This window comes from Hydractinia symbiolongicarpus, chromosome 5, assembly GCF_029227915.1.
Source record: "Hydractinia symbiolongicarpus strain clone_291-10 chromosome 5, HSymV2.1, whole genome shotgun sequence".
NCBI classification, from domain to species: Eukaryota; Metazoa; Cnidaria; class Hydrozoa; order Anthoathecata; family Hydractiniidae; genus Hydractinia; species Hydractinia symbiolongicarpus.
Window position 1 is genome coordinate 20,585,032 of NC_079879.1, and position 27,054 is coordinate 20,612,085.

General features: G+C 33.3%; 3 protein-coding genes across 3 annotated transcripts; 1 reads left to right on the plus strand and 2 right to left on the minus strand.

Annotated features, from left to right (window-relative positions):
- Positions 1–115: 115 nt before the first annotated feature.
- Positions 116–1,776, minus strand: LOC130645255 (UPF0047 protein YjbQ-like). Its single transcript, XM_057451180.1, has 2 exons — positions 1,615–1,776; positions 116–770 (listed from the first exon to the last, which is right to left on the minus strand). Exons 1-2 carry the CDS (start codon positions 1,718–1,720, stop codon positions 430–432), a joined length of 447 nt encoding a protein of 148 aa, XP_057307163.1. The 5' UTR covers positions 1,721–1,776; the 3' UTR covers positions 116–429.
- A 375-nt stretch (positions 1,777–2,151) lies between these two features.
- LOC130645251 (DNA replication complex GINS protein SLD5-like) lies at positions 2,152–11,429 on the minus strand. Its single transcript, XM_057451178.1, has 11 exons — positions 10,705–11,429; positions 9,093–9,224; positions 8,962–9,017; positions 7,202–7,293; positions 6,446–6,532; positions 6,055–6,111; positions 5,925–5,978; positions 5,377–5,465; positions 4,733–4,821; positions 4,335–4,410; positions 2,152–2,472 (listed from the first exon to the last, which is right to left on the minus strand). Exons 1-11 carry the CDS (start codon positions 10,866–10,868, stop codon positions 2,376–2,378), a joined length of 993 nt encoding a protein of 330 aa, XP_057307161.1. The 5' UTR covers positions 10,869–11,429; the 3' UTR covers positions 2,152–2,375.
- Positions 11,430–20,715: 9,286 nt separating this feature from the next.
- On the plus strand, positions 20,716–25,958 carry LOC130646042 (uncharacterized). The gene is made up of 7 exons (XM_057452177.1): positions 20,716–20,823; positions 21,546–21,659; positions 21,774–21,881; positions 22,665–22,825; positions 23,141–23,326; positions 23,775–23,953; positions 24,101–25,958. The coding sequence occupies exons 1-7, from the start codon at positions 20,716–20,718 to the stop codon at positions 25,147–25,149; spliced, it is 1,905 nt and encodes a 634-aa protein (XP_057308160.1). The 3' UTR covers positions 25,150–25,958.
- The last annotated feature ends 1,096 nt before the right edge of the window (positions 25,959–27,054 follow it).

A 27,054-nucleotide genomic window follows, 5' to 3' on the forward strand; every position in this document is an offset into this window, starting at 1 on the left:
TATGCAATTTATCGTTGCATTGAGATTGAAAAATTAAGGATTAACTTATAGAATTTGACCACAGCGGTTAATAAATCCCCATTGAAGATCTTTGATTTCTAGGTGTGAAAAATATATTGTTTTATAGTCGTAAAAGATTGTAGCAACCAAATTCCCGCCCTCTAAATAACACAAAGGCATGTAAAAATTTAAAAAAAAATAAAATTAAAATAGTATTGCTCTTTTTCAACCCAGCCAACTAACATGTGACAACTACTACCACGACAATGCATTGGTTAAGCGCTGAATCCTTTCTCAAATAATCGCACGACAAATTCATATGAACAGCAAGGAATAGAAACTGTAGCCAATGTAAATACAAAAGTCCTTTGTAACAAAATTAGTTTATCGATACACGTCTTTTGAAATGGTTTACTACCAACGTATTATCTATTCACAGCCTTGTATAGTAACAACTAAGTTTCTAGACCCACCATGATCACGATGCTCGCACAGCCATATACCCTGCCAAGTACCAAGATTGAGTTTGCCTTCCGTAATAGGAATCGTCAGTGACGATCCCATCAGACTGCATTTCACATGAGCAGGCATGTCGTCTGCACCTTCTAACGTATGTGTGTATGGCGCGTTTTGTGGAGCAAGCCGATTCAACATCATCTCCATATCATCTCTTACGCTATCATCCCAGCATTCGTTTAGCGATAAACTAGCTGACGTATGCTGAATAACAATGTTCATGGTTCCTATCTTGATATCTTTGATAGGCAGCGCTGTAAAGAAACATTTTAAAAAAATACAACATCAGTAATAGAGAACTGACAGAAAGGAATTCTACAGTACAAAAATAAAGTCAAACACTGTGGCTTTTTGAATAAATTGGTTCATGGGTTAAGACATTTCAAGTCAAAATACATTGTTTATTGTATTAAAAGACACCGTATTATTTTACTAGGCCTCATCATTCAATGGTAACCGCAGAAAATTAACATAAATTCCAGGACATTCAAGGTCACTTTTCGTATTTCCAGGACAAAATTCTTTGAGATCTCAAGACAACTCCAGGACAAGAAGGCTAACCATACTAAATTTTTAGGAAGACAAAAATTAATCAACCTATTGTTTAAAAAACAAAATCTTCAAAGCTGGAGTTTTTCAATTAAAGCTCTTTGAAAGAAATCAGATCAGAAATTAGAAATTAATAACGAAATAAATTCCAGTCCTTGAACTTCATCAATCTCACAATATATGGAACAATGGTATTCATTTAGAAAAAAAGTAGAATTCACAAATAGCCGTAAATATTTTAAAATAAGTATTCTAGAAGTGTGACAAAACCTTCTGTTTATATCGAAAAGAAAATTCCCGCCGATGGAGATTTAAATTATTCGCATACGAGATCTCAGTAGGCCAGGGAACTTGTACACACATGATTTCAATTAACTTTAAAAGCATTTTTATTATTATTATTATTAAAAATTATAATTTTACAAGTTGACTACGTCAGAAATATTTACAATCTTGGTATCCTGGTATTTTTGTTAAAATCTTCCACTTAAAACCTTCTTTTTGGAAACCTGGGAAATTTTTTAAATCATATAAAAAACAAACCGATACCTGTCAAAAGTTTGGTGATCTTGTGCACTCCTCTTCTTTGAGCTGGCACCTTCACATAAGCTTGCATCCATTTACATCCCACCCCGGACGCTATTTTTGTTGTCATTTTGTGTTAGTTGATAAACATCTAAAGCAGATATTATATACACACACGCCGACGTTGAAAACGGAGAAATCGGCAAAATCAAAGAACTAACTCTTTTACGTGATTTTTAAGCTTTCAAAACATACTTAGCACACAACTTCAGTTCAAGCCTTCGATTACTAAGAATACATGGTATTAAAGACATTTGCTTTCACCTGGTTGTTTGCACAATTTTTTTACCGATACACTGCCGGCCTTGCGAACCCAAACTTAAACTTTGTATCATATTCGTCAATAGTAAAGTTAACACAGACACGCAAAACTCTTAGATGCTTCTAAAAGACTTTTTCCGTAGTCTGAGTAAGAAGGTTACTAAATGAGGACAAAGTGTGATGGGGAAGAGTATAGGGCCTAAAGCAAGTTATTTTATTTTTGGCTCAAAGATGAGATAGTTCTTTTATACGCAATGTCATATATATTTTGTAACAGTATAAATATTTTCCAAACTATTTACATGTGAGAGCAAAAAACTAGCTATAAATACTCATGATACGCTTTTCCACGCAAAAATACACCGCAATAATTGAATGATTTGAAGATACCATCTTGAGTTCTCACACAGTAGGCAACAGTAGGTATACTGCTTACACAGTGACGATTGATAAATTTGATGTATTTAAATGAGAGAAACTGTTCCATCCTCCACGAATGCTGCTATTGGTTTATATCGAACAATATGTTGTGAATCCACCTCGAGCGTGTAAGGTTCTTCCCTAAATTTCGATTTGATAATTAGATTAAATTTGATTTTTATTAAAGGTATTCAATAACTCGATCAAACTTTTTCGCATTTAAGGGGCACTCCAGTGAAAATTTTGTTGTTGTTGAAAAATTGTTATTTTGATAAGACAACACATAAGTACATTAAAATTAACCTTTTACAGATATTAAAAATCTTCATTTACACCTTTACCGAGTCTCGAAACACGAAATAATTTTCAAGGTCGTGTTAAGCCGCGAGGATTAGCTCTCAATAAATGAGCATACGTCACATTGTGCAGAAAGTTTCGGCAGCTCGCCTTCTATAAGTTTTGTTTACCTATTTTTACATTGTTTGTTGATAAGATGTCTTGTAATAATGACGAAGATTATAACTTAGAAAGCTTAGAATCGGATAATTCTCTTCATGAAAAAGACTTTACAAAGCCACAGCAAAACGTGTCTCACGAGAGAGAAAATAATAACGATGTAGAAAGTGACGAGGTGTCTTTTACTTACGCAAAGCGAAGTTTTTCCTTTTTTTTCCGCTTTTTTTACATTCTTTTCGTCAAAAAAATTTATAATTTGCTTCAGTAAAAAATATTTCCTACTTTACAAGTCAATTTATTTTTATTTCACAGTTCAGCAATATCTTTCCTCCGCACACGCTTTTTAACCGGCAAATGTAAACAAATTTTATGTAACGTTGAAACATTCTCCGTGATGGAGAACCATTGAAATGCGTTATCGAAAGATCGAATAATGTTCGCGCGTCGTAATAAGTTGGTAAAACGGGGGTTTTAATATTGAATAAATGAAAATCACTCTTATCATTATCGCAGGTCATGCCTGACAGAAGGTACTGATTCATAAGTGGTTGTTTTGCAAAAGCAGTTTTAGAAACTGCGTTATCTGCATTGCATGCACCCTTAAACAGTAACAAAGATTGAAAGCAGCGCCGATGAAATAATGCTAAGAAAATGGGCACATTTACCCCCTAAAAGAATCCGGCAGGTCCTTCCATCAAAAAAAAGAGGATAAATACTGACGAGCGCTACGGAAAAAACATGTTTAACTAGATAACTTTTTTATCGTGTTTGTACTTGAAATTGGTATAATGTTCTGCTATTTATTATAAAAATATACAAGACATTATTTGGTTGTGTTGTGGTGACAAGTACAAATAATTGAAAGAAAAAAGAAGTGAGAATCTTCAACCGTGTTGACTAGCTAAAAAGGCATTTTGATGAATTGGCAACATTTTATGGAACCTTATTTCCTGAAGTTCTCTTTTAAAAGAACTATCTGTGAAGTGCGCGAAAAAATATAAAAACTTTGATCGCTTGGTAGATCTACACGACGTATTTTTTGAGCTATTTTGTTTGAGTTCTTTGTTTTTCAAAGACGAAATTCTGTGAAAAACTAACTTTTTCTATGATCGATTGATACATCCAAACACAAAACAGCTAACCTTATTTTAAAGATGAAGCGCTTATCGAGTCTGTATGTTTTTTTTTTATGAGAAACAAATTGAATATGCAAAGGCTATAGTACAACAATTTTAAATAAAGAAAACATGCGTTTCTGAGATAAAAGAAAAAAGAAAAACGTGATTTTTGCTGGAGTTCCCCTTAACACACATTAATTTTTTTAAAAAAATATAGCGGACGCAAAATTTCACACTTGGTAAGACTCGATCCCTAGTTCTGTTGAATTGAATACTAAAAATGACATATTAATCAAAGTTATAAACATTTTCTAAAAACAACATACGACTAGAAATAATCCGATAGGACTTACAACTAGTTTACTATAATATATGAAACAACAAAGTCATAATAAATTCAATATAGGTACAAAATGAGTTGATACTTACTCTGGGTCAATGAGGACTTGCTCTTGTTTGCTGTTTACTTTAATGAAGAGGTACTCGTCTAGGTTAGGACGCGGAACTGAAGTAATCATAAAGTTAGTTTTATATAGAAATATAAGAGCATTTTTCTATGTTCATTAATGTACCAATGCCTGATCAGACAAATATTCCTCACCCAACAGTGTCACAAATACCAAATTTGAAAATAGGAAAATTTATTTTTAGAAAGTAAGGTGAAAAATAGAGAAAATTTTGTCAGATAATATATATATTATTATATTATAATACATAAAATATATATACTAAAATTCTATCCGATGGGGTTAAGGAGGTCATTACATCTGTCATGGATAAAGAAAAAAGCTTCAAACTTGGAACAAAAAAACAACAACAAGTATTACTGTTTTTCTTTTGATCAAGGGTCTGCATATTTGCTGGCATTTGTTGTAGAGCAAGTTTATTAAAATGATTTTGCATATTATCTGCGAATCTGAAACATATAATACGTCAAAACAACATTACAGTATACTTGTTGACTTGAGGGAATTTCCAATATAATGTATACAATTTTATTTATAAGCAACATATGTCAGATTTCAAGTTGCTTATTTTTACTAGATCTAAAGTTGCTTAATAGTTTTTTAATTTTATTTAAATATTTTTCATAGTTTATGTGAAAAGGCATAAAAGAAAGTTCTTGAAATAAATTGATACAACAAAGACGTTATGGTAATATTCTTTTCTAGGAGTTTTATTTCTTTTGTTTTGAAAGCGTGCCTCTTTCTACTTTCGCAACAAATACTTATTGTCTTTTGTGCCTAGTATCAGTCCAGAACTGAACCTGTTTAATTTTTCAATTCCAGTTCAGTTACTTATAAACGAGTTGCTCTTCGAACAAAAACGTGCATGGGAAATAAACTAATAGTCATAAAACTCATAAAAATATTTTTCATGTAGTTTTTTCTCAGATGCAAAACCTCATGAAAGTTCTTCGACATTCCGGTTTTTATGTCAAGTGTTGCGAAACAACAGTGCTCTTACTTACTCTTTTGCAAATTTCAACTCTCCGGGAGATAACTTAGACGGTTGATCCTTCGCTTCTTCTTCCAGTACATGAATAACATTGTTTTCTATCTACATATAAAAAATACTTCAATTAAGTAACATGCCAAATATGTATATTTGTTTGCATTCTGAGATTGAGTGACTAATCATAAAATTGTATTATTTTCAGATTGGTATTAACATTTGCCTTATTTTTTAATTGATACTGTAATGTTTAGAAGATCTGACAATGAGAAAGAACATATATATTGTGTTCATTGTTATACATGGAAAAAAACGGCTCCCAGAAAAATCAGTAAATATTAACACTTTGAATAGTGCCTGTAATGTCAGGCTATAAAAAAGATCGTGAGAAAACTTTAGTTGTACTTTTGCATATTCTTTGACCTTGGTTGAATTAATAAGTTTTTATGGTTTCAATGGTACATAAAAGGATTATATATCGTTAATATCTATAAAATGTTGATATGTATTTCTTATTTTAAAAGGCCAAAGTAGTCTGTGCATTAAAATAGGCAAGGGTCTCACCTTTTTTAACCTTTCACGGAGATAACTTGCTATTACAAACTTTACTCGTTCAAGCTGTAATTGAAAATATAAGTTGCTTCATTCTGATTAATATTAGAGAAAATGATGAAAGTTATTGGGAAAAACCTACTTCAATTTGTTGTACAGAAGTCTCCAGGTCCTTATCTTTTATTGTGGAATTATTCTCCTGTGAAAAATATCATTATAATAGGATTATTATCTCACTCCACAATTGTAAAGCATGTAACAAATTTTTCAACAAAATTTATTATTTATGACACAATATACAAAAAAATATCAAAATTAAATTCCCTGCCTTAAACTGTAGACTATCAATTAAATCTTGCTGATGCTTTCATAAAATGGTATCCCTGGTATTTGGGAATATTTTTAAATATAATCCAAATGCCTATGCTATTTAGCATATACAAACATACCTATTTTCTGGACAAACTATAAGACAAGGGATGGTGTTCTTACATAATTAAATATAAAAAAGGACTAACATGTATCAAACTCACCAGTTCTTTTACTTGAGCCAGCATGCATTCAACTAACTCTACTTTAGTCTCTAATAGCTCAGGTGAAAATTTTTCATTTAACCAAGCCTAAAAACAGGTGTATCACAAAACATCATGCCTATTGTGAACACAAACCAGTAAAATGTGACAAGAAACCATCATAACTTTGTGTGCAGGGCTCCTTTAACATACGATTATGCTGATATGGAACTCAGCATATGGTAGGTGCAGAGATCTATAGGGCCAAGGTGGAATCTTCAACCACAATTTTGAAAAGTAAATTAATTATGCTATATACATCATTCCAAATTTACTATACAGCAGTTTCAGCCTGGGAGTAATGTTTACATTAGCACACATTCTACCATCTTTCGAAAGAAATTTATTTCCAATCCAGACACAATAAAGCTACTTTGCAAAATATGTGTGGTTAGTTGTAATTTGTCAGGAATGTTTGAGTAAAAGTAATTATAAATTATATAAATGTCCAATTTTTTGGTCAATTTGTAGATTTTACAGTTTATAAAATTTTTGAGCTAAGTAACCTCTCCTAAAACACTTCTGCTATATATGTTCATAATTATTTGTTTACACTGAGGCCATGTTGATAAACACAACTAAAATAATTCAAAGCACTGCGAATTTGACGTTTGTTAACTTGGAAAATAAAATAAAAACCCTATTTTCATTGGATAGATCTGTGCACAACATACGAGCTAAAATAGCAAACAACAACAACAAAAACAACATTCTTACCTCTGTTAACTGCTCACAAACTTCCTTTGCAGTCACCTGAATTTCATCATCACTTCCATCTAGTTCTTCTTCATTGGCAGACATCATACAGACTAATTAATATATAGTAATATATAGTAAAATCAACTTCTGTGTAGGGGGGTTGGTTTAATAAAATCAAGTTTACATAAAATTCTTGTTTAAAGAAAGCTATAAGGGAACACAACAATTAAAAAACAAACTACTTTAAAGAAACAAATTATATATATACTAGAAGGTTGTGCATGGAAAAATTCACGGGTTTGCCTGTTCTTTTTTACCGCATTATGTGCCTCTCGCTGTTTGCGGTGCTATTTTGCCTGGCAGACAGACAGACGTATACAGGTATTATTATTATAATATAGATACACTAAAATGATATTTTATAGTATTTTATTTAATGCATACCTAGCTAGCTATCTTATCATATTTCCTATAATCTAAAGAAAATAAAAAATTATAATGGATTCCAGCTTGACGTTATTTGTTTACTTTTCAGCGGTAAGTTCTTTGGCTCAGGCATTGAGTGGCAGGAAAAAAGATGCTGGGATTTTGGGTGAAGCGAGGTGTTTTCCTATGGATTTCTTCTTACGGAAACATCACTGAGGTTATAAAGCCATTATCAAGTGTAGACTGGTGCCTTCTGCCTGATTTATTTGAATTCATTTAAAGTCCTTCAAGGTTACCTACGATGCTTTTAAAAGTTTATTTCAAATAAGTCTTTACTATATGTTATTAAAGAATTCACATCAGAATTTCCACAAAACAGTCACAGAAGTCAAAAAACTACTAATGAAAGCATGCTTGGCAGCCATTAGAAAACGGAAAATCTGCCAGTATGCCGAAGATCGAGCGAGTTACGCAACAAAATGGTTAGAAATATTTGCCGCACGCTCTTTCTGTCAAATGTTTTAATCGACATTCGTTTCCTGGTATCTATCACAGTAAATGTGAGCATAAAAAGTATTCTGTTGAAGAGGCTCAAAGCAGAAATTGGTTAATGCCAGGTTCACCTGCCCACAAAGCTTTTAAGAATGTCGTCATGAATGCACAATTTGTTAAAGATATCAGGAAGCTGAATGAAAACATCATCAGAAGTGTTCCATGCATTAAAGATTTGTTATATACTTACCCAAAAGCATTTTTTTTTAGCAAGAAAAAATGGTTGCGGGGGTTGAACTAGCTGCACTGGATCATAATCTCAACATAAATCGGGGACAGGTAAAGTTTATTAAAACGTCATCTATATTTTAATACCTAACTTTCCGTTGTTACTTCATCTTTTTTTATAGGCTGTTAAAAAACGAAAATCCTGCGATGGCATTTACAAGCCTAAATTTAAAATTTCATGGCATTGATGTTCAAAACGCTTTGTTGCTAAAAAGGTCATAAAAAAAAAGAATTATAATTTGCTCTGAGTTCGTACTATCAGGCAGTTGATAGAGAAATTGATAGAGATAGAGTGTCCAAAATGATCAAAAACGTACAACGTCCCCAAAGAACGACCTGAACGAGAAGAAATAATAGAAAATTCAACGAAGTACTCAAGACTTTCCTAACATATTTATTTATTTATTCATTTACTTTTGCCATCTTCTGGACATTGTGGCCCCCAAGACAATTCATTTTCGTCCAACAATCTCCCATTTTTAAAGCCAGTGTATAGATGTTACCAGGTGCAAGAAATGTGTCCTGTATCTTATTAACGACACATGACGGAATAACTCTTCTTACCGACTTACCAAGATGGACATGAACCCACCATGTAAACTGCCGATAAGCTGCGTATCTGTAAGCCCTATATAAATACATTTATGATATTACGACACCAGAGTAGCTATGGTTCTAAAACTAAAATTAGTAAGAAACTCACTTGTTAGAGACATTGTCTTTTGGAGGTAGGTAAGAACTTTTGCGATCATGCATCCTAACCAAAGCTGTCCAAAGATTTTCTTTTAGCAGTATAGTAGGTGCGAAATTTATGTAGGATATATGCACCAAGATTCTAAAAATATACGTACATTATTATCCAATTAATATATAACTGACGAACTTAGTTTCCAGGACTACATTTATACAGTACAGTCCAGATGTAAGCGTACGCGTACGCTTAAGTTTCACACCTTTTTCTCGGAGGCGGTAGTTGTTTGTCTTTTGTTCTTATTAATTATCTTGCGAGTCTTGTAAGTCATTAACTTGCGCGTAATAAACAAAAGATTATTGAAGAAAAAATAGCTTATTATAACTGCGCGTAACTATTGTTAAATAGTGTTAACATAACTATTCCCAATAGCATAATTGCATATGTTATCAACTCTATCAATGTGACACGAAGAGCCATTGTTTAATAGTTTTATTAAACAAATGTTTTGCGTGTAAACTAAATAAACTAGCGAGAAGGCATTGTTGGTTGCGCGGGTTAAATAAAGCTTTTAAGCGATAGAAATTATTATATCATTACAAAGATTGAAACGTTAATTTTAATAGAAATGTATTTTTAGATTGCATTTTAAAACTTTAAAAACGAAAAACGGCGATAGAAATGTTTTTTTAGATCGCATTTTAAAAGTTTAAAATCGGAAAACGGCGATAGAAATGTTTTTTAGATCGCATTTTAAAAGTTTAAAAACGAAAAACGGCGATAGAAATGTTTTTTTTAGATCGCATTTTAAAAGTTTATAAACGAAAAGCGACGATAGAAATTTTTTTTTTTACATCGCATTTTAAAAGTTTAAAATCGGAAAACGGCGATAGAAATGTTTTTTTTAGATCGCATTTTAAAAGTTTAAAAACAGAAAACGGCGATAGAAATGTTTTTTTAGATCGCATTTTAAAAGTTTAAAAACGAAATTTAATTTGTTTTCGAAATCTTATCGCGAAGGGAAAAGTCCCTAACGTAGGGTTTTTTCGTTCGCGTTGCTAAACTTTGCTTTTTATAAAAAGAACTTTTAAAAGTTTCGCATGTTAAAAAATATATTTCGACGATAAAGAAATATTACTAAAAGTTTTAAAAGTAGCATTAGTTTTTTTAAAATATTTAGATCATAGGATTTGTTGTTTTTTAAAAGAGCTTGTGTTTTTTAAATATATCAGATTAAAATCGCGTTACTATAATTAGTTTCGTTGTTAAAAAATTAAAATTCAATGGCCTTCGCGTTTAATTTTTTCTTGCGCAGAGTATTGTTTTTAAACAATGTTTCTTGCTATGCTTTTGTTTTTAACACGAAGCAATTATTTTCGCGCAATTTGAAAGGAACTCGCTATCCTATTGTTTTTTTTAATGAAAGCAATTATTTTTGCAAGTTGAGCGTACGCGTACGCTTACATCTGGACTGTACTGTAACGATAACTTGTTCGAAAAAAATTATTTTTAACGTATATACCACTCAACTCGTATGAATCGAAGGACTCGAGTTCATGACAGCACATGCATTCACGTCTGTGGGCTGTAATTTACAATTTCCACACTTACAACACATGCTTACCGGAGATTTGTTCTTAAATTGGAAGATATTTCTTCCACATCTTCGTCTGTTTCGTAATATACCCATTCACTCCCAGACCATGATTTAAGAGTTTTCCTAGGTTCAAACTGGAAACCAAGAGCTTGATCTTGACAATCAACATCAGAAACGTCTGAAGACGACATGATTTCTTATTTTCAAGTTTTAAAAGCTGGCAACTTATGATAATCATGCCACATTGATAACTTTATTGCTTTAATATTCCAAGCGATCACAGGGAGTTAGATTTTTTCGGCATGCACAACCATTCTGTGACGTATCATGCAACCATCATGTATTTTGGCGTTTTTAATGTGCACTCGGAAAAGACATCGAAGAAGAAGCACAAGTGCAAAAACGTTGAATTAACAAAGCTTGTTTCTTCAAGTAGATGAACTTTTAAAAATTAAGGAGAAAGTTTTCTTAATTATGAATTTAATTTCTATTATATGACGCCCAATTGTAAAAGTATCGTAGTAACCTTTAAAAATGCCTTCATTTCATGTGACAAAATGGACTGATAATTACTTTGCTTGACCTAGAGCACCTGCTCTTTTTTCCTGCCGCGTAAATGTCAGAGCCGAAAGAGCTTACCACTAAAAATGTAAACAACGGAGTTTATCTATAGCCACTTTGTCTTATGTGTGGCTTTCCTCTTCTGTAAGTATTTGTGCACAAATACACAACAATATTTTTAACTCAGCAGCATGTATTTTAGTAGTGTTGCGGTTGGGTTAAAAACATACATGTAAAAACTCTTGGCATTCTGGAAGAAATGGAAGTTTGGGTCGAGCTACAGCCTAGCTGGCAGACGCAGACAACGTTGCTTCGAATAGAAGAATAAAGCATGGAGCATCTTCGCGCGTTACTTTGATCGCCATTTTGGTTGGGTCCGCACACGGTAGTGTTATCCTGACAAGGTGTTGTGAACCATCTCGGCCATTTTTTTCGCGGTAATAATAAGAGGAGATAAATTACCGTCCATATCATCAACTCAAATGCTTACAAAAATTTAGCCAATGTTTTATCTTGCATTTTGAGAAAAGAGTTTTTTGTTCGAAGTTTAAAATGTACGCTCAGCAGGCACCCTGTTTAAGGTCCATCGAGTATCATCTTGGTCATAAGCAATGACCTCGTGAACAGATGATTAGAAACATTCGAATGTCTTTTTTCATTCGAATATAAAAACTTTCAACAGTTGAATTACTAAAACAGTGTAAGGAAATCGAACTTAATTCGTTTTGGTCCGCATACTTTGATTAGAATCTTTTTAGAATCTGTTTTGATAGGAACATAGGAATGTGCCCAACTGTCTGCTCGCCATTTTTCACTGCAATGGCATACCTATCTTTAACAAGCGCTGTCGCTCTTGTCTCTGTGACAGAACCCAGCTCCAATGCATTTCATTGTGAGTGGACGGTGTGGTAACCTCTGATACAACATTGAACCGTAAATCCCTTTTCAAAAATCACAAGGATTTCTAAATTTTTTATAGGAAGCGAGTTCAACAAAGAATCTACCATCTCTGTAAAACTTATTAAATATTTTGTTTTTTATGCTCTTTGAAATGCGCCAAAGTACTGAAAAAACTGAAAGTGTTTGTTTTATCTATTTTATCGATTTCTCTTGAAGAAAACAGCCTCAGATAATCAAGACAAATTTGGTGTTGATGCAGCAGAAACACGATTAAATAATTTTTATGTCGATGACAGGCTGAAGTCGAAGGATGATCTGGGTGAGACTATTTCTACAAAGAAATGAAAAAACGGCTGGAACATATGGCTTCTCTTATGTTCGTCAACACAACATGATCCAATGTCGGGAATCAGACTAAAGCTAATTTGGTTATCTGTCGCTGCAGTACAGCTCTATTTCCCCCAATCAAAGGTTCGCATTATTTACTATTTCATCCTTATCCGGTACGACACGACAACTTTTGCTAATGACCATTGATTTTGAACAGTAAACATGGTTAAATCTTTCAATCAGACAATGTCTCCAATCTCAAAATTAAGTTTGATCGTGTTTAAACGTCAGCGTTTTTGAAGGGTTGAAGAAATTCCTATCGCCATCTAACCCAAAACTCGTTCGCTATGTGTTGGACTCTACGCCATCGTTTTTCAGAATAAATACCCGGTCTTGGAAACTCTCTAGGTGGTGGTAGAACGACATCAGACTTCATTGTCAAGATATTTGATCGAGATATTTGTGTCAAGGTATTTGCATCACTGAGAGTATCGACAGTTAGAGGTCTGGAGTTCAATATGGCTTCTGCTGTGATGAGAAGGGCGTTCAATGATTCGTCATAGAAATTCGAACCGTGTGTCTTCGGTAAATTTGTCTGACGGACCGTATTTATCTCTCACAGATTCCTCCCATTTGACTGACGGCTGGCGGGTTAAAATTTCATGTTTAATCCGTTCGCTTAGGAAGTACTTTTTTATGGTTTATTACCAAAAAGGGTCGTTTTAAGTGATTGTTATTTACTAACGAAACTTACCCAATTGTCTCACCTTAAATATCTCACGTTCCTTCTCCAGCCAATAAAGCAGCGGATAGCCAAAATAAACGTATCGCTTTTCAAATTACTCGTAATTTCGACACGAACTGCTTTGTTATGTAGACAAGTAAACATTACCCCATAACTTTTCATTTCGCTTCTCCTTACTTTGATTAAAAACGGACCAAAACAGTCTAATTCGCAAAAGCTAAATGGCGATGCCTCGTTGAATCTTTCGTGCAGCAAGTCAGCCATCATTTGCTCTCCAGCACGTCCACTCAAGCTTCTACATCAGACACAATCATATATTACCTTCGTGCTAAAGCATTTAAATTCACGATTCAAATTCCATAATTCCTTAATTTGCATATGGTTATTCCTCTGTCAGAATGTGCGACGTTCTGGTGACAATATTGAATAATGCAGGTTTTTTGAAAACATTCACCATGGACGGACGACGAGATAATAAAAATTTGGTTTAAAGATATTCGGTTAAGACATATTAAACTATTCTCAGAGACATTTTCAGCACACAAAAGTGATGACCTTGACGCTAATCTAGTGGAGAAGGAATCAGATATCCTAATGATTACTGCTGACAGCACTCTTAAGTGCCAACCAATCGAAGTCTGCATGAACAAGCCGCTTAAGTCCATTTTAAGAAATTGCTGGATTGCGGATATGGAAAATTGATTGAAAAGCATGATCAGATTCCTCCACCCAGTCGCCAAGTCATGATTGATTGGGTAAAGGAATCTTACAAAACTTTTCCTCTTGACATCGAGATGGTAAAAAGGAGATGGTAAAAAGATCTTTCATTACGTCAGCACACAAAAATAAAGTTTGAAATGGGCCATTCTAAAAAAGATGCATGGAAAATGCTTCAAGCGTCTTAAAGATGTAACTGATTTTGATGAAGACGATCCTTTTACAATCTAAATTTATGTTTTGTCAATCCGCAACATAATTAGATGAAATTTTGAACTTAGCCGCACTAGGAGGGATTTTAAAATTCCCTATACTTCGCCCGCACTATTATTTAGAGGACAAAAAAATATTCAAAATTTGCAGAAATGGTTATCCGCACTAATTAGAGGCCGCACTAAATTGGAAAAATTACGGAGAAACATTCGAAACATATTCTCGTACCACAGCATTTGTAAAAAAATATTGACATTACAGTGAATATTATTCTTTATAGAAAATATGATGCTCGAAACTCTTGAAAAAAAGAGCTTTATTACTCCTTGGGAAAAAACTGAATGCAGCTAAGAAACAATTTAAGATAAAAAAATGTATATTGTTAGAAATTGAGTTTAAAGTCCTAATAATTTTAATCTCTATACTAGTTGTTGAAGGTTTTCAGGCTTAAAGGTTGATGTTACATCTGTATTGACTAGAATGTATCGAGTGCTAGTTTTGAAAAATCGAAAAATATAAGAGCCACCTATATGACATTTGCAAAATGTTTATAATAAATATTTTTTATGTCAATGATGAACAACTTATTTCTGATAAAATATTTAGATTGAAATTTCCTTAAATTAGGATTGCTTTTCGTGTATATAAAACACTGATTTTACTTTTAAGAATAATTTTAAATTAATGATATTAAACAGCAAAAAAATATTTTAAATAATTTTTTTAATCACATGGCAAAAAGAGACTATAGTTATTTCAACAAAACATTTGACCTCTTCTAAGACGTTCTGTTAAGAAAAATTATATCAGGTTTCCACACCAATTGGTCAATTGATCAATTACTAAATCCTCTGTATGTTTGCATAGAGATCTAATATTTAGTAAGGCGATTAATGGCACCAAAATGCATTTTTCGCAGGTAAATATGAATGAAATTCGTTAAATTCGCCAAAAATTAATTTTCGTCAAAATTAATCAACTTAAGGTAGCTTCATATAAATCGTTATTTAAATTGGTTCTTTTTTTAAAGACATTCATACTCAATTTGACTGCACCATCTGCGACCACTGCATTGTCGGTCACATCACATCACATCACATACACAAATTATTCAAAGTTTGAATGCTCTACATGATTATATTAGCAAACTCATCCTTATTCACTGTATTAATACCAGGAGTAGAATCTGGAAATTACTCATCTTTAGTACATGTTACAAGCTCATCTTTAGTACATGTTACAAGCTCATCTTTAGTACATGTTACCAGCTCATCTTTAGTACATGTTACAAGCTCATCTTTAGTATATGTTACAAGCTCATCTTTAGTACATGTTACAAGCTCATCTTTAGTACATGTTACAAGCTCATCTTTAGTACATGTTACAAGCTCATCTTTAGTACATGTTACAAGCTCATCTTTAGTACCTGTTACAAGCTCATCTTTAGTACCTGTTACAAGCTCATCTTTAGTACATGTTACAAGCTCATCTTTAGTACATGTTACAGGCTCATCTTTAGTACCTGTTACAAGCTCATCTTTAGTACCTGTTACAAGCTCATCTTTAGTACATGTTACAAATATTAAAAACAAACAACACAAAACAACCGCTTTGTATTCATTAAATCTAAGTTGGTGTCCAAGTGAGCGAAATTATTATCTGGGAGTTGACATGACATTCTCTCCCTGCAAAGGAATTTATTAATATCCGTGAAAGATGGCGACCGGTGTAATTATTTTAACTCCCTGTGAAAGATAACTCCCGGCGTCAAAATAAATTAGAAAATGCTCCCCTAGAGTAGAAATAACCTAGTAAATAATGACTCCCCCAGTTAATGAACACTCCCTTTATTATCAAAGAGAAGTTCAAAGGCAAAGGGGAGTTAAAAATGTACTGGTTATTGAAAAGTACCTTTTAAAATATTTTAAAGTTTATTGCAGTATTCGAATGTAAGGGTGGGTTAACACACTTTGACGTTATTTTGGTTTCTATTTCTATGAGCAGCTTTAACGGTTACAGTGTCTTTATTCTTTCCTAATTTTTTTAATATGTAACTTTGATAGGATTTCGAGAAAAAAAAATTATTATTTACTGTACTTCATATTCTGTAGTCATGTGTTTTTTATCACAAGTTTTGTCACTTCCCGCTGATTCACTTTAAAAATTGTTAAATACTATTAGATCTTTTTTAATTTATTTTCAGTTCAAAGCACAAATTTTTTCGCAAAAAATGCAAACAAATGTTTTGCTCACAAATTTTTTAGTCAAGGCAAGAATTTCAGGAAAAGATCTTGATCGGGTCATTAAAATCGGGTAAAATTTTGGTCATATAAAATTTAGTAACTGAACCGAGTTTCTACCGTTTTACCCAAAAAGAAATAAAAGGGAGTCAAAATAAACTAGGGGAGTTATTATTTCCTGGGAAATGTTCACTCTAGGGGGTAACAATTCACAAGTATATTATGACTGGGGAGTCATTATTTAGGGGAGTTAAAAATTCCGGTGACAGCGGCACAAATGCTAATATTTTCCAGCTTTAACGACGAATATCTTGCGGAAAAATAAAAAATATTATTATAGAATATTATTTTCCTAATTAGTATAATACTTTGAGAAGGTAAAGCTGTCTCAGGATATCACTTGAACTAGGTTGCTAGCTATAGCAGACAGCGCAGCTAGCTATCTAGAGCTCTTGAATTTTAACGACGACATAATTTCAGTAGTTTTTTTAAATTAAAAGCCTTTTGCCAACATTAGACAATTCAGTTCACTCAATTGAATGGAGTGAATCAGTAATATTATGACAATTTTGCCTATATCATAAAAAAAAGTTTTTTGAAAGGTCACTTACCGATTAAAAAACAAATTTAGCTAAAATGATGCATCATAATGTTTTATGAAACAAAACATGATGCAGGGGCTGCATAAACATCTTGCATGTCAATGTCAATTACGCATCACTGCAACAATATATTTTAACCCTATTCGGTCGGGGGGGGGGGGGGGGGGGATTCCACCCCCTTCCCCGACGTTTTTTTTTTAATATCTCCTTATGTTATGTGGCTATGAAACTTACTGAGTTTCAATATTTATCTATTAGACACCTGTATGCCGAATTTTTAGATCCCATACCTTTCAGAGGCTTTGACATTGGCCATTAGTCGAAACTACCCCTAAAAATCTCTATGAATTCCTTATAATGGGGAAAATTTAATAACTTCTGTTAGGATTATCCTTAGAACTTGAAACTTGCAACACGACTTTGTTTTATTAAGAAGAATCATTTTGCATAATTTGGACACGTGATTAATCCGATTTCCCGATTTTGTCGGCTTTTACCTGAAAAGGATTTTCGGACAATTTTTGGCAATTTTTTATGCGATCCACGTAAAAACCGGACAATACTATAAATAACTTTTATTTAGCTTTCAGAAACTTCAAACAGAATGCAAAAATTCGCTCTGAAACAAAAGTAATTAAAATTATAAGCAGATAGTGTCATTTTTAACAAATTTGAAGCTTCTGATGACGTCACAGAAAATGTGCTGACGCAAGCAAATATTTATTTCTGCCATTTTGTTCCTTTTATGATGTACTATAAGCGTACCAAGTTTTATTCAATTTGAACAACCCTATAAGAAGTTATTAAGGGGGCGGATTCCGCCCCCCGGTCATAGTATGTTCTAAAAACCCCGGACCGAATAGGGTTAAATCTATTAACGGATCATTTCATAAAACCTAAAAATTGATTTACCGCTGTTCCTGGCGTAAGGAATATGATGCATGGCTATGATAATTACTGACTTTTTATATTTATGTACTAGACACTTTCATGTGAAAACTTTCGGTCCCATACCTCTGAAAGCCTTTGGCCATTTCTTTAAAAAGAAATCTTTTGAAATCCTTACAAGAGAAAAACGCATTAGGATTGTTCTTAGAACTTGAGCCACAAAACAACTTTGTTTAGTTATGAGCTGGGAAACAAAACTATCCTCGCAAGCGAGAAAGTAATAATAGGATTTTTACTACATTTGCTAATTATTAAAGTACCGGTCAAAGCAATTTACACCATCAAGCTTCCTCTCGCCCTCGCTGTATAGACACTACCTGTGTCTATGTGACGTATGGAGTGTGGTTTCTATACGGAGTAATACTCCATATAGCTGCTATACGGAATTTGGTTTAGCTATGCGGAGTTTGCCAACGAATGTTCTTAAAGTGAAATATTGCAATATATTAGATGACTGCTTGAAATTGTTTCCGAAAAAAATCAAACAAAAACACCATAAAGAACAGGTTAAAAAGACAAGCACATCATTTTCCTACTTTTTTATCCATCGTAAACATACAAAGTACATTGAACCTATAAGAAGTGTGGGAACATAAGTTTGATTGCAGGAAACGGATTATGGCAAACAGATTGTGAGATTAGCTATGCGGAGTATACATAACGTGCTATAGGGTGTATGCCATACGGAGTATACTATACGGAGTATGCCATACGGAGTATGCCATGCGGAGTATGTCATATGGAGTATGCCATACGAAGTGTGACATGCTTTAAATACGAAGTATGCTATACGTAGTGTAACATGATTAGAGTATACGGAGTGTGACATGCTTAGTATGCGGAGTAGTGTAAGATGCTTAGTATAAGGAGTATATGGAGGAGTGTGACAAGCTTAGTATACGGAATGTGACATGCTGAATATGCGGAGTGTGACATGTTTGGTAGGAACAGAATTCGATGTATTGTTAATGAGATAAGGTATACAATATGGCTGGTATAAAAGTACACAATTTTAAAGTTGCATAATAAAAAGTCATTGATTAATTTTATTGCATATAGAAACATACAAAACAAAGTTCTAAAGCTTAGAATGAATACAATGAAAACCATAAAAATAAACTTCATACAAAACGCAAATAGTAAACAACATCATATGCTGAAACAACAGGAATATATATTACTAGTCGTTAGCCCGTGGAAAAATCCACGGGTTCGCCAACGCGACACCAATGATATCTTGAACTTCGTACAAAGCTCATAAAAAGCAGGAAATAGCAATACCAGCATTTTTTTATACAACATCCCACTGCTCAATTTGTTTATTAACCTAGAAAATAAATATTATTCTTTGATCTGTTCCAGGTTTTTATCACAGTCATAGACTTTAAGTACGTAACATCGGTATGGTGCTATTCCCCAAAACTTCTTTCTGTAGCCAACCTACATACATTTTTTTTACGTCTCTATGAGGTGTTCCAAGCCTGGTAAGTGTAGGAGTTATTTGTTGTCAAATTTAATTTACGTACAATAATTTCGGACAGACAAAGTACGACTGTATTTGTACAGCCCAAAAAGAAAAGATTAATTTGATCACGTATAGAATGACAAAAGTTGAACTTAAATCTGCAGAAAATTTAAATACGAAACCAAGAAACTTTGACTAGTCTGCCTTCAAACGTGTCATTTTCACAACAAAGCATAGAGGGAAGAGAAAAATAAGTATTATAAAATGTCATCACCCCAAATTAATCCCGAACCAAAACTCTGTCGGATTTTTATAACTATTGCACTACAACCTCAAATTTGTTTATCCGCGATTTCTAATGCCGTTTTTTTACTAAAAAATTCTAACATGACCTGACTATGTAAAATTATTGAAAACAAACTGAGCAATCAGGCGTCGTTCAAATGACATTACGTTTAGTTTGATTGCGTCATATGATTTGAACTGATGTTAAAGTAAATTTTTAAAAAACCGCATCAATTTACATTTGTCTGAGACAAAGATACTTTGATTATTAATATCTGTAGCTAGTTACCCATTAGAAAAAATATGATTTTGAGAAGGGTAGATGTATGTCGATGACCTCATCAGTTACCCGTTGTTGGAGATTTCTATGTAGGTTAGCCTCGGTATGATAAATTGACTGAACTTTCGGACTTGGTAAGTTATCCACAAAGGAAATGATGTCAGTTATTTTCATTCATTTCATTAATATTTAAGTCATTGCATTGCTATTTTAAGGCTAAACAAGATGCAGAGACCGCTATCTCTCTATTTAAAAGGTGCAACTACAATACGTTCAAAGTAGTAACACAACCAATTCTGTTGTTTAATTTACCAAAGTGAAAACCAAAGTGGTGTATGCTACTTGGCTTGTGACCACAAACCATGCTACTAGCTTTTAAAGCCCATTATATGACTTTGGTTAGTTGCTAAAAGAACATTTTGGACACAATAACATTTTAAGACGTCTGGATGTAGTCAAAAAGTGTGCGCACATTCAAAGCAGCTAAATGGAGCGACCAGCCATATTTTTTGAATATAATTTTTCGAGGAAACCGCTTCAGAAATATGATGGTTCACAGTACACACGCTTTTATACAAGAGTATTAAAATGCACACAGGGCCTTGTATTTTTCACACTCTTTTGCTGTACCAGTTAAAATAATTAATTATTATTAATGTGAGCATTTTTTCTGCACAATTAACTAAAGTAAATACTCCTCCCTAGAGGACAACTAAATCAGTAATACGCTGGCAGTAAAACTTCCTGTCGAAATGGCTGGTTTATTTTATGATAAAAAACTGCATGGGTTTTGCTTCTCTCATAATTTCACAGAAGAAAGAAAATGGACAGACGGACAGACAGACATTTTCAAAGAGGAAGTGAGTTTTCTTGTTAGAAGTATGCCACGAAACTAAAAATTTTTGAAGTTGTTGTTTTGTTCAATAAAATAAACTTTGGATTTACTTTACCTTGAAACCGAATTTTCGATTTTCATACACCATGCAAACAAACAAAAAAAGGAGAGGAATTCGAATTATTCTGATATTGTTATTGTTGCTTTAGGCAAGCGAGTTTTTTGCATGATTTACATAATTCTAAGAAATATATAACAACTCCATTGCTTGCAATTTATCGCCCACTTAGTTTTCTTTTTATCGTGGCATAACCCTATAAGCTAATTATCAGCAGTTACTATCGCCCACTTAATAAAAACAACTTATGCATTATCTTCTCCTACTGTCGATGCTTTACTTCTAATTTGAAGTGATTGAAATTGATGATTCAGTAGTTAGTTATGATAAATAGATTCTTGGCAGTTTCCATTGTAAAAAAATGTTTCTAAGGAAACGAAAATGGCAAAAGAAAGAAAATAATGCTGTTAATGATGATATATTCAACCGCAAGTATCTTAAGTATTTAAATCACCATATTTGCTGTTATTCTCCATTCTCTAATATTCCTTCCTGTCTAATATTCCAACCTGTCTAATATCGCCGTCCTTTTGGCATGAGCTGATAAAAAAATCTATTGCTATATATTTTTATCAAGTTTGTACAATACCATGTTCTCTTATCGGTGTGTAGCATATCAACGTGTGTAGAATTTTAAATGCATACATGCAAATATTAGAATAAAGTTGACTTTTTTATTGCGCGACGCAGATTTGTGCAATACAAAACCTATTTGTAAAAGTTATTTTACGCGTCGTAATTCTGTGACTTTTTTTAAAAACTTGAAGGATTTATCTCATTATCTATTTTTCAGTCGTGAATGAAGCATCCCGGCTTTCCAATACCCTGCCTCTGTTATGCACTCGTCTTTTCTTAAGATTGGAACACTAATCATGCAGCGGGAAAAAAGAGTAACATGCCACGTTAATAAACTGCGCCAAATTTTTAACTGCTTTTTTAAGTATTTCCCCCATATCTTTTATATGGTAAGATTAAACACTATCAAAGTATTAGACATGTAAACTAAGTTAGGAATTAGGGTCAGCGGCTGGCTCAGGTGGGCGAGATCTCATCTACTTTCTCAAACTTTGATTAAAAATAAAACGTTTTATGAGAGTCGAAATAAAATATTTATACAAAATGATCCATCTATATTATAGTACCCGTATACGTCTGTGTGTCTGTCTATCACGCAAAATGGTAGCTTAGCTGCGCAAGTAGCGAGACGCACACGGTGCGGTAAAAAAGGATGGGCGTACCCGTGGATTTTTCCACGGGCAACCGATTGGTTTGTAAAAAATAATCGTTTTGTACCTTGTTTTGAACAAAGTAGGCTCTATTCAAAACACTAGCTATGTAATAACTAAAAATTTCTGTACCACTACAGTAGACTGGTACCGCTTCTTACTTTGCTAGTCTGCTGGTAAAAACGGCGGCAAAAAGGTGCCCATTGTGAAAGTATACCGGCTTAAAAGCAATATAACAAAAAGCAATGTTCTTCTTTTTATTCAATGGCTATATACGATCTTCAATTGTTTTTGGGGTGGACAAAGTTGATGTTGAAGCTGAATGTTTCTCATTCTAATAAACAAGTATCAAAAACCAACAATTTTCACAACCAAGCAGTATGTTCAGTTACGCCACGCAGTCCATAGTTGTATACGTTCATGCAATCACGTTTAACTTGATTGTGCAAGTTATTTCATTAGAGTAACCGCTAGTAAATTTTAAATTTGTGACAGTAAAAATTTACATTATTTTTAAACAAGGGGAAGTACAGTAAGATACAATTAAAAAAAAGTTCCGGTAATGATTCAGCAAACAATAGCCAATTAAATACAGAAAGACGATTTCCTCCATTATTTACGCGTGATATAATTTTCAACACAGAAAGCAAGAGGGCGTCATGTTTACATCAACAGCGTAACTGGTATTTTGTCACGTGACATTTCCAGTTGTACATATACCATGGTTGCGATATGTGGTACAATATAAATAAGGCACACATGTTCAATGTGTTCACTACCCAAGGAAGGAAGTTGCAGACGCATATAGCGGTAAGATATTGCATTTTAAGAGTTTCGTACTTGGTATTAGAGAAACCAGAATTTTTCAGACTTTGATAGATACAGTTGCTGTTCGATAAACTCTTAAAAATTATTTTATATACAGTGATTTGATTTCTACAGTGATTAGCTTGTCTTCTTCACCGCCCGATCCTCGTAATAGATTTTAATCACTCTAGGAAAGACCAAGAAGTAAGTAAATCTTCACAAGTCCTGTTGAGCTATGTATGCTGTGTGACGTCAAAAATAAACAAAACTTGTGCGAACCAAGTTGGATTTTGTTCGATAATGGTGGTGACCGTTAATGTAATTATCGATTTTGGTGGACAAAATTTTGACATTAAAAAAAAAAATTATGCCATGCTGTTTTCGTGATATGTAATAATGTTTTCATTACAAAAAAACCTATATATATGTAAGATTTTTCGTTTTACTTAGCGAATGTTCCACATATCTGAGATTCCACTTATTTAACGAAATTAAATAAATAAAAGTTTAAGATGAGTGTTATTTTAAAGAACCAGGCCGTCCGGATTGGTCGTCTGCTCCATAAAAAATCTCCGCTATTAATAAATCTTGTTTACATCTTTGCGAGCGTTAAATTATTTATAATTGAGTATTTTTACACAATTGTTAAGCGGGTGGCTAAATTTAAAAAGAATAATACCGATAGTAACTTTTCATTTTCAACATAAAAAATTATGCAGAAAAATTGCTAGGAAGGCATATAGAATGCAGTTAATTATTGGTTAATATAGTAATTATATTGGTACATTTTAGGATTTGGAATTATGTTTTTTTTTTCTCGCTTAGATTTTTTCTGGCTACCACAAAATACATTTTGTTCGCCACTCTTTTAAAAGAGTTTGACAAGACAACTCCAAGGTACAAGGGAAAATGCTTCTACTTAGTTAAGGTTCCACTTATCCGGGATTCCACAACTGGATATTGCTTCAATTTCACTGCCAATAAACAAGTGTTTCAAGAAACTTGTTAATACTAAAAAAGCTTCGAATTTGCACAAATTTAACGCATTTCTTTAATTGGCTGTTGTCTGTGCCTTCTAACTGTTTCTAAGCGTTGTACAATGAAAAAGTACAGTTAAATGCTTATGTAATAAATGTTGTTTTTTTATTTAGGTGGTATACCTTTCAGGAGAAAAGTTACAATGGTAATAAAATGCGCTGAGGAGATACTAATGCATGCAAATGACACATTCTATTTGGCGAGTTTAAGCAAGAGAGAAATTTTTCCAAAGACAGTTTATTTTATTTTATGCGTTCTAACTGTAATCATATACGCCATTAACTTAACAGGAAATGCAGCAGTAATATTTTCTATTTTACTACAAAAAACCTTGAGAACACCTATGAATTATCTTATTTTAAATCTGTCGATTATACACATTTCTTCTGGTACGAACATCCTGTTTTTCACGTTTGTTACGGATACTGGATCAGTTGTGGACACACAGAAGAATCAAGATCTTTTATGTGGGTATAGTGAAGGAGTGGGATTTTATTCAATTTGCGCGACAGTATATTTGTTTACATTGTGTGCCATTAGCATAAACAGGTTCCTTGCCGTCCAATTTCCAACGAAAAAGGAATACCGAATGAACAAGAAAACAGTGATTATATACAATGTACTCGCATGGTTTGTTTGTGCTGGTTTGGCTTCTCCATCATTCCTTTCTTTTCGTTACAACAGGCATGTCCGACTATGTTTGCGACAATGGAACAATATCAAACATTCATTTGTATATCGAATAATTCTTATTTTCTTTGCTGTTACAGTTCCATTAGTGTGTTTTCTCCTAGCTTTATCCGCTGTTATATGGAAACGAACGAGAAGCAGATTTAATCGCCAAAATAGCGCATCAGCAAGAACTACACCGCTCAAAAAAGCAGAGAAATTGATTGCGTTGTCGATGGTAATTTTATTCATCTGTTGGATTCCTTTCGTGATATACTGGTGCTTGTGGACTGTAGGCTACTTTCCTGGTTGCAGTGGTAGCATTAATGCTATGAAGTGGATTCGAGTGACGATATTATGCTCAACAATCAATGGAGCAATTGATCCATTCCTTTATACGTGTGGCAACACGAAACTAAGAAGAGCAGTGACATCATGCCGTACCTGGTTGCTATCACGGAAAAAAGTTTCTGCCGTAAATAACGTAATATGAGATGTGATATAATAGTAGAGAGAAACGCCCTATTTGTACTGGGGTCAGACCCGCTAGTTTCTTTATTAATTTTTTTGAATTAGCTGCAAAGGAAGAAAGTGATGCACGAGCAAAAAGCTAATTTTTTGTCATAGCAACGAAATATTTTAACGCTTTATTAGACCAAAAATCAAAAGCTTTATTTGTTTCTGCAAGGTAAATTTAAAGATATGAAGACATTATCACAAAATCAAAAATGCCACCAAAATTATTTTTTCAAGGAACATAGCTCTTTCTATTTAGGAAATAGGTTAGGGGGAGCCTCTCCTTGGACTTAAAGACTCTGGAAAAGGCCCTTAAAAATCTGTCTCCCCCTTCTATTACATACATCCCCCCCCCAATTATGCAGCACGTTTAGACTTTTCAGCAGTATTAGGAAGTGAAAAAAATGTCGTGTTTTGCGAAAGATAATCTAACTTCCTGACAACAAAATGAGAATTAGTTAAGGCTATTGCGTTAGTAGGAGGTCCGGAAACACAGTTTCAAATAACAATAAAAATAAATAAATTAAAAAGCACTTAACTATGCATTACCTTCCCCCTATTTCAGATATTGAAATACAGCTCTATCAATATCTACACTAACACCCACCCGACCTAAAAACTCACAACATTGGATCCGTAATAACCTGCATGTAAATAGGTTACTAAAAGTTTTCGTGTGTACTGATTTCTTGACGCATATCTATGCAAAAATTTCTTAAATATGTGCAAACTAGTACACTTTTATACTGAGTCGCCCAGAAAATGTGTTTGAGATCAAATTTTGCAATAATATCAATTTTAATAAAAATAAAAAAATAAAAAGCGATTCTCATGGTTGGAATTAGTCAGATATTTTAAATATTCTTTGCAGAACACAGTATATATACTAGGCTTTGTGCCAAATGCTTTATCCAGGCCAGAAAAAACACTGTATGCCTTTAAAGCATAGTGCTGAAGTAGTCAAATTAAACTTATGATAATGATGTAGAAAATCCCATGATACAAATCTTGTTATGTAAAATTGATGATTCAAATAATAACTTCCGAACATTGTCAATGAGCCTTATAGTTCAATATTTCCGTGTGTATTTATGTAGACGTTCGAAACTTTCAAGTGCTTACGATGGCTATTTTAACAACGCAGATCTCAAAACAGATAGAGCAGAGGAACAAGTATACACTCTTTATCATGTAATTCACAATTTATATAAAAACTAAATGTGATCTTCAGAGAATTCCTATATTCGCTACATTGAATGCTCCGTTTGACGACTTTTAATGTCTTCTAATACATATAGAAAAAACGATTTGTAGCCAAACCATAGCAGCCATTTAGCTATGACTACACTTTCTTGGTTCCATTTTATGAAAATTAAGTGCAAAATCTCTAGCGGAAGAAAGACATTGACGAAGTTGGCAATAGTAAGTGCTTAGATCGCCCTAATGATATTAGTGAATGTTTTTTAAAGCTAGCTAGCTTTCCTGAAAATTTGACATTAAAAGGGTTTTTGAAGCATTACAAACTTTTACCAAACATTAACAATTACGTAGAACTATTTTTAGGCGAAGTTTTAGACAAATAATGATGCTCAAATGGCAGATACATAAAATAATAGTTGAACTTATAACCTGCAAACTAGCTAGTTATTTCTACAATAATAGCCGTCGTCTATTTTTCTGTCTGTTACGGAAACACAAAATGCAATGTGTCTAGGGCAACTAGTCTCCATAATAAAACCCGTATGCTTCTGTCTGCTACTCAGAATTGGACCGCAAGTAGCAAGACGCACACAATGCAATAAAAAGAGAAAGGCGAAACCCGTGGATTTTCCACGGGCCACCGACTAGTATATATAGCTTTGCAACCACGTCTCATCTAAAA

Bases quoted from the DNA above. Each gene is read 5' to 3' on its own strand.
- LOC130645255 (XM_057451180.1), bottom strand. From the start codon at position 1,720: ATGACAACAAAAATAGCGTCCGGGGTGGGATGTAAATGGATGCAAGCT. The intron at 771-1,614 runs GTATCGGTTTGT...GTTTCTTTACAG, and splicing joins GATCACCAAACTTTTGACAG to CGCTGCCTATCAAAGATATC.
- LOC130645251 (XM_057451178.1), bottom strand. From the start codon at position 10,868: ATGTCGTCTTCAGACGTTTCTGATGTTGATTGTCAAGATCAAGCTCTT. The intron at 6,533-7,201 runs GTAAGAATGTTG...ACCTGTTTTTAG, and splicing joins TTTGTGAGCAGTTAACAGAG to GCTTGGTTAAATGAAAAATT. The intron at 6,112-6,445 runs GTGAGTTTGATA...TATTTTTCACAG, and splicing joins TGGCTCAAGTAAAAGAACTG to GAGAATAATTCCACAATAAA.
- LOC130646042 (XM_057452177.1), top strand. From the start codon at position 20,716: ATGGCTGGTTTATTTTATGATAAAAAACTGCATGGGTTTTGCTTCTCT. The intron at 21,660-21,773 runs GTGACTTTTTTT...TCTTTTCTTAAG, and splicing joins ATTTTACGCGTCGTAATTCT to ATTGGAACACTAATCATGCA. The intron at 23,954-24,100 runs GTTAATACTAAA...TTTTTTATTTAG, and splicing joins ACAAGTGTTTCAAGAAACTT to GTGGTATACCTTTCAGGAGA.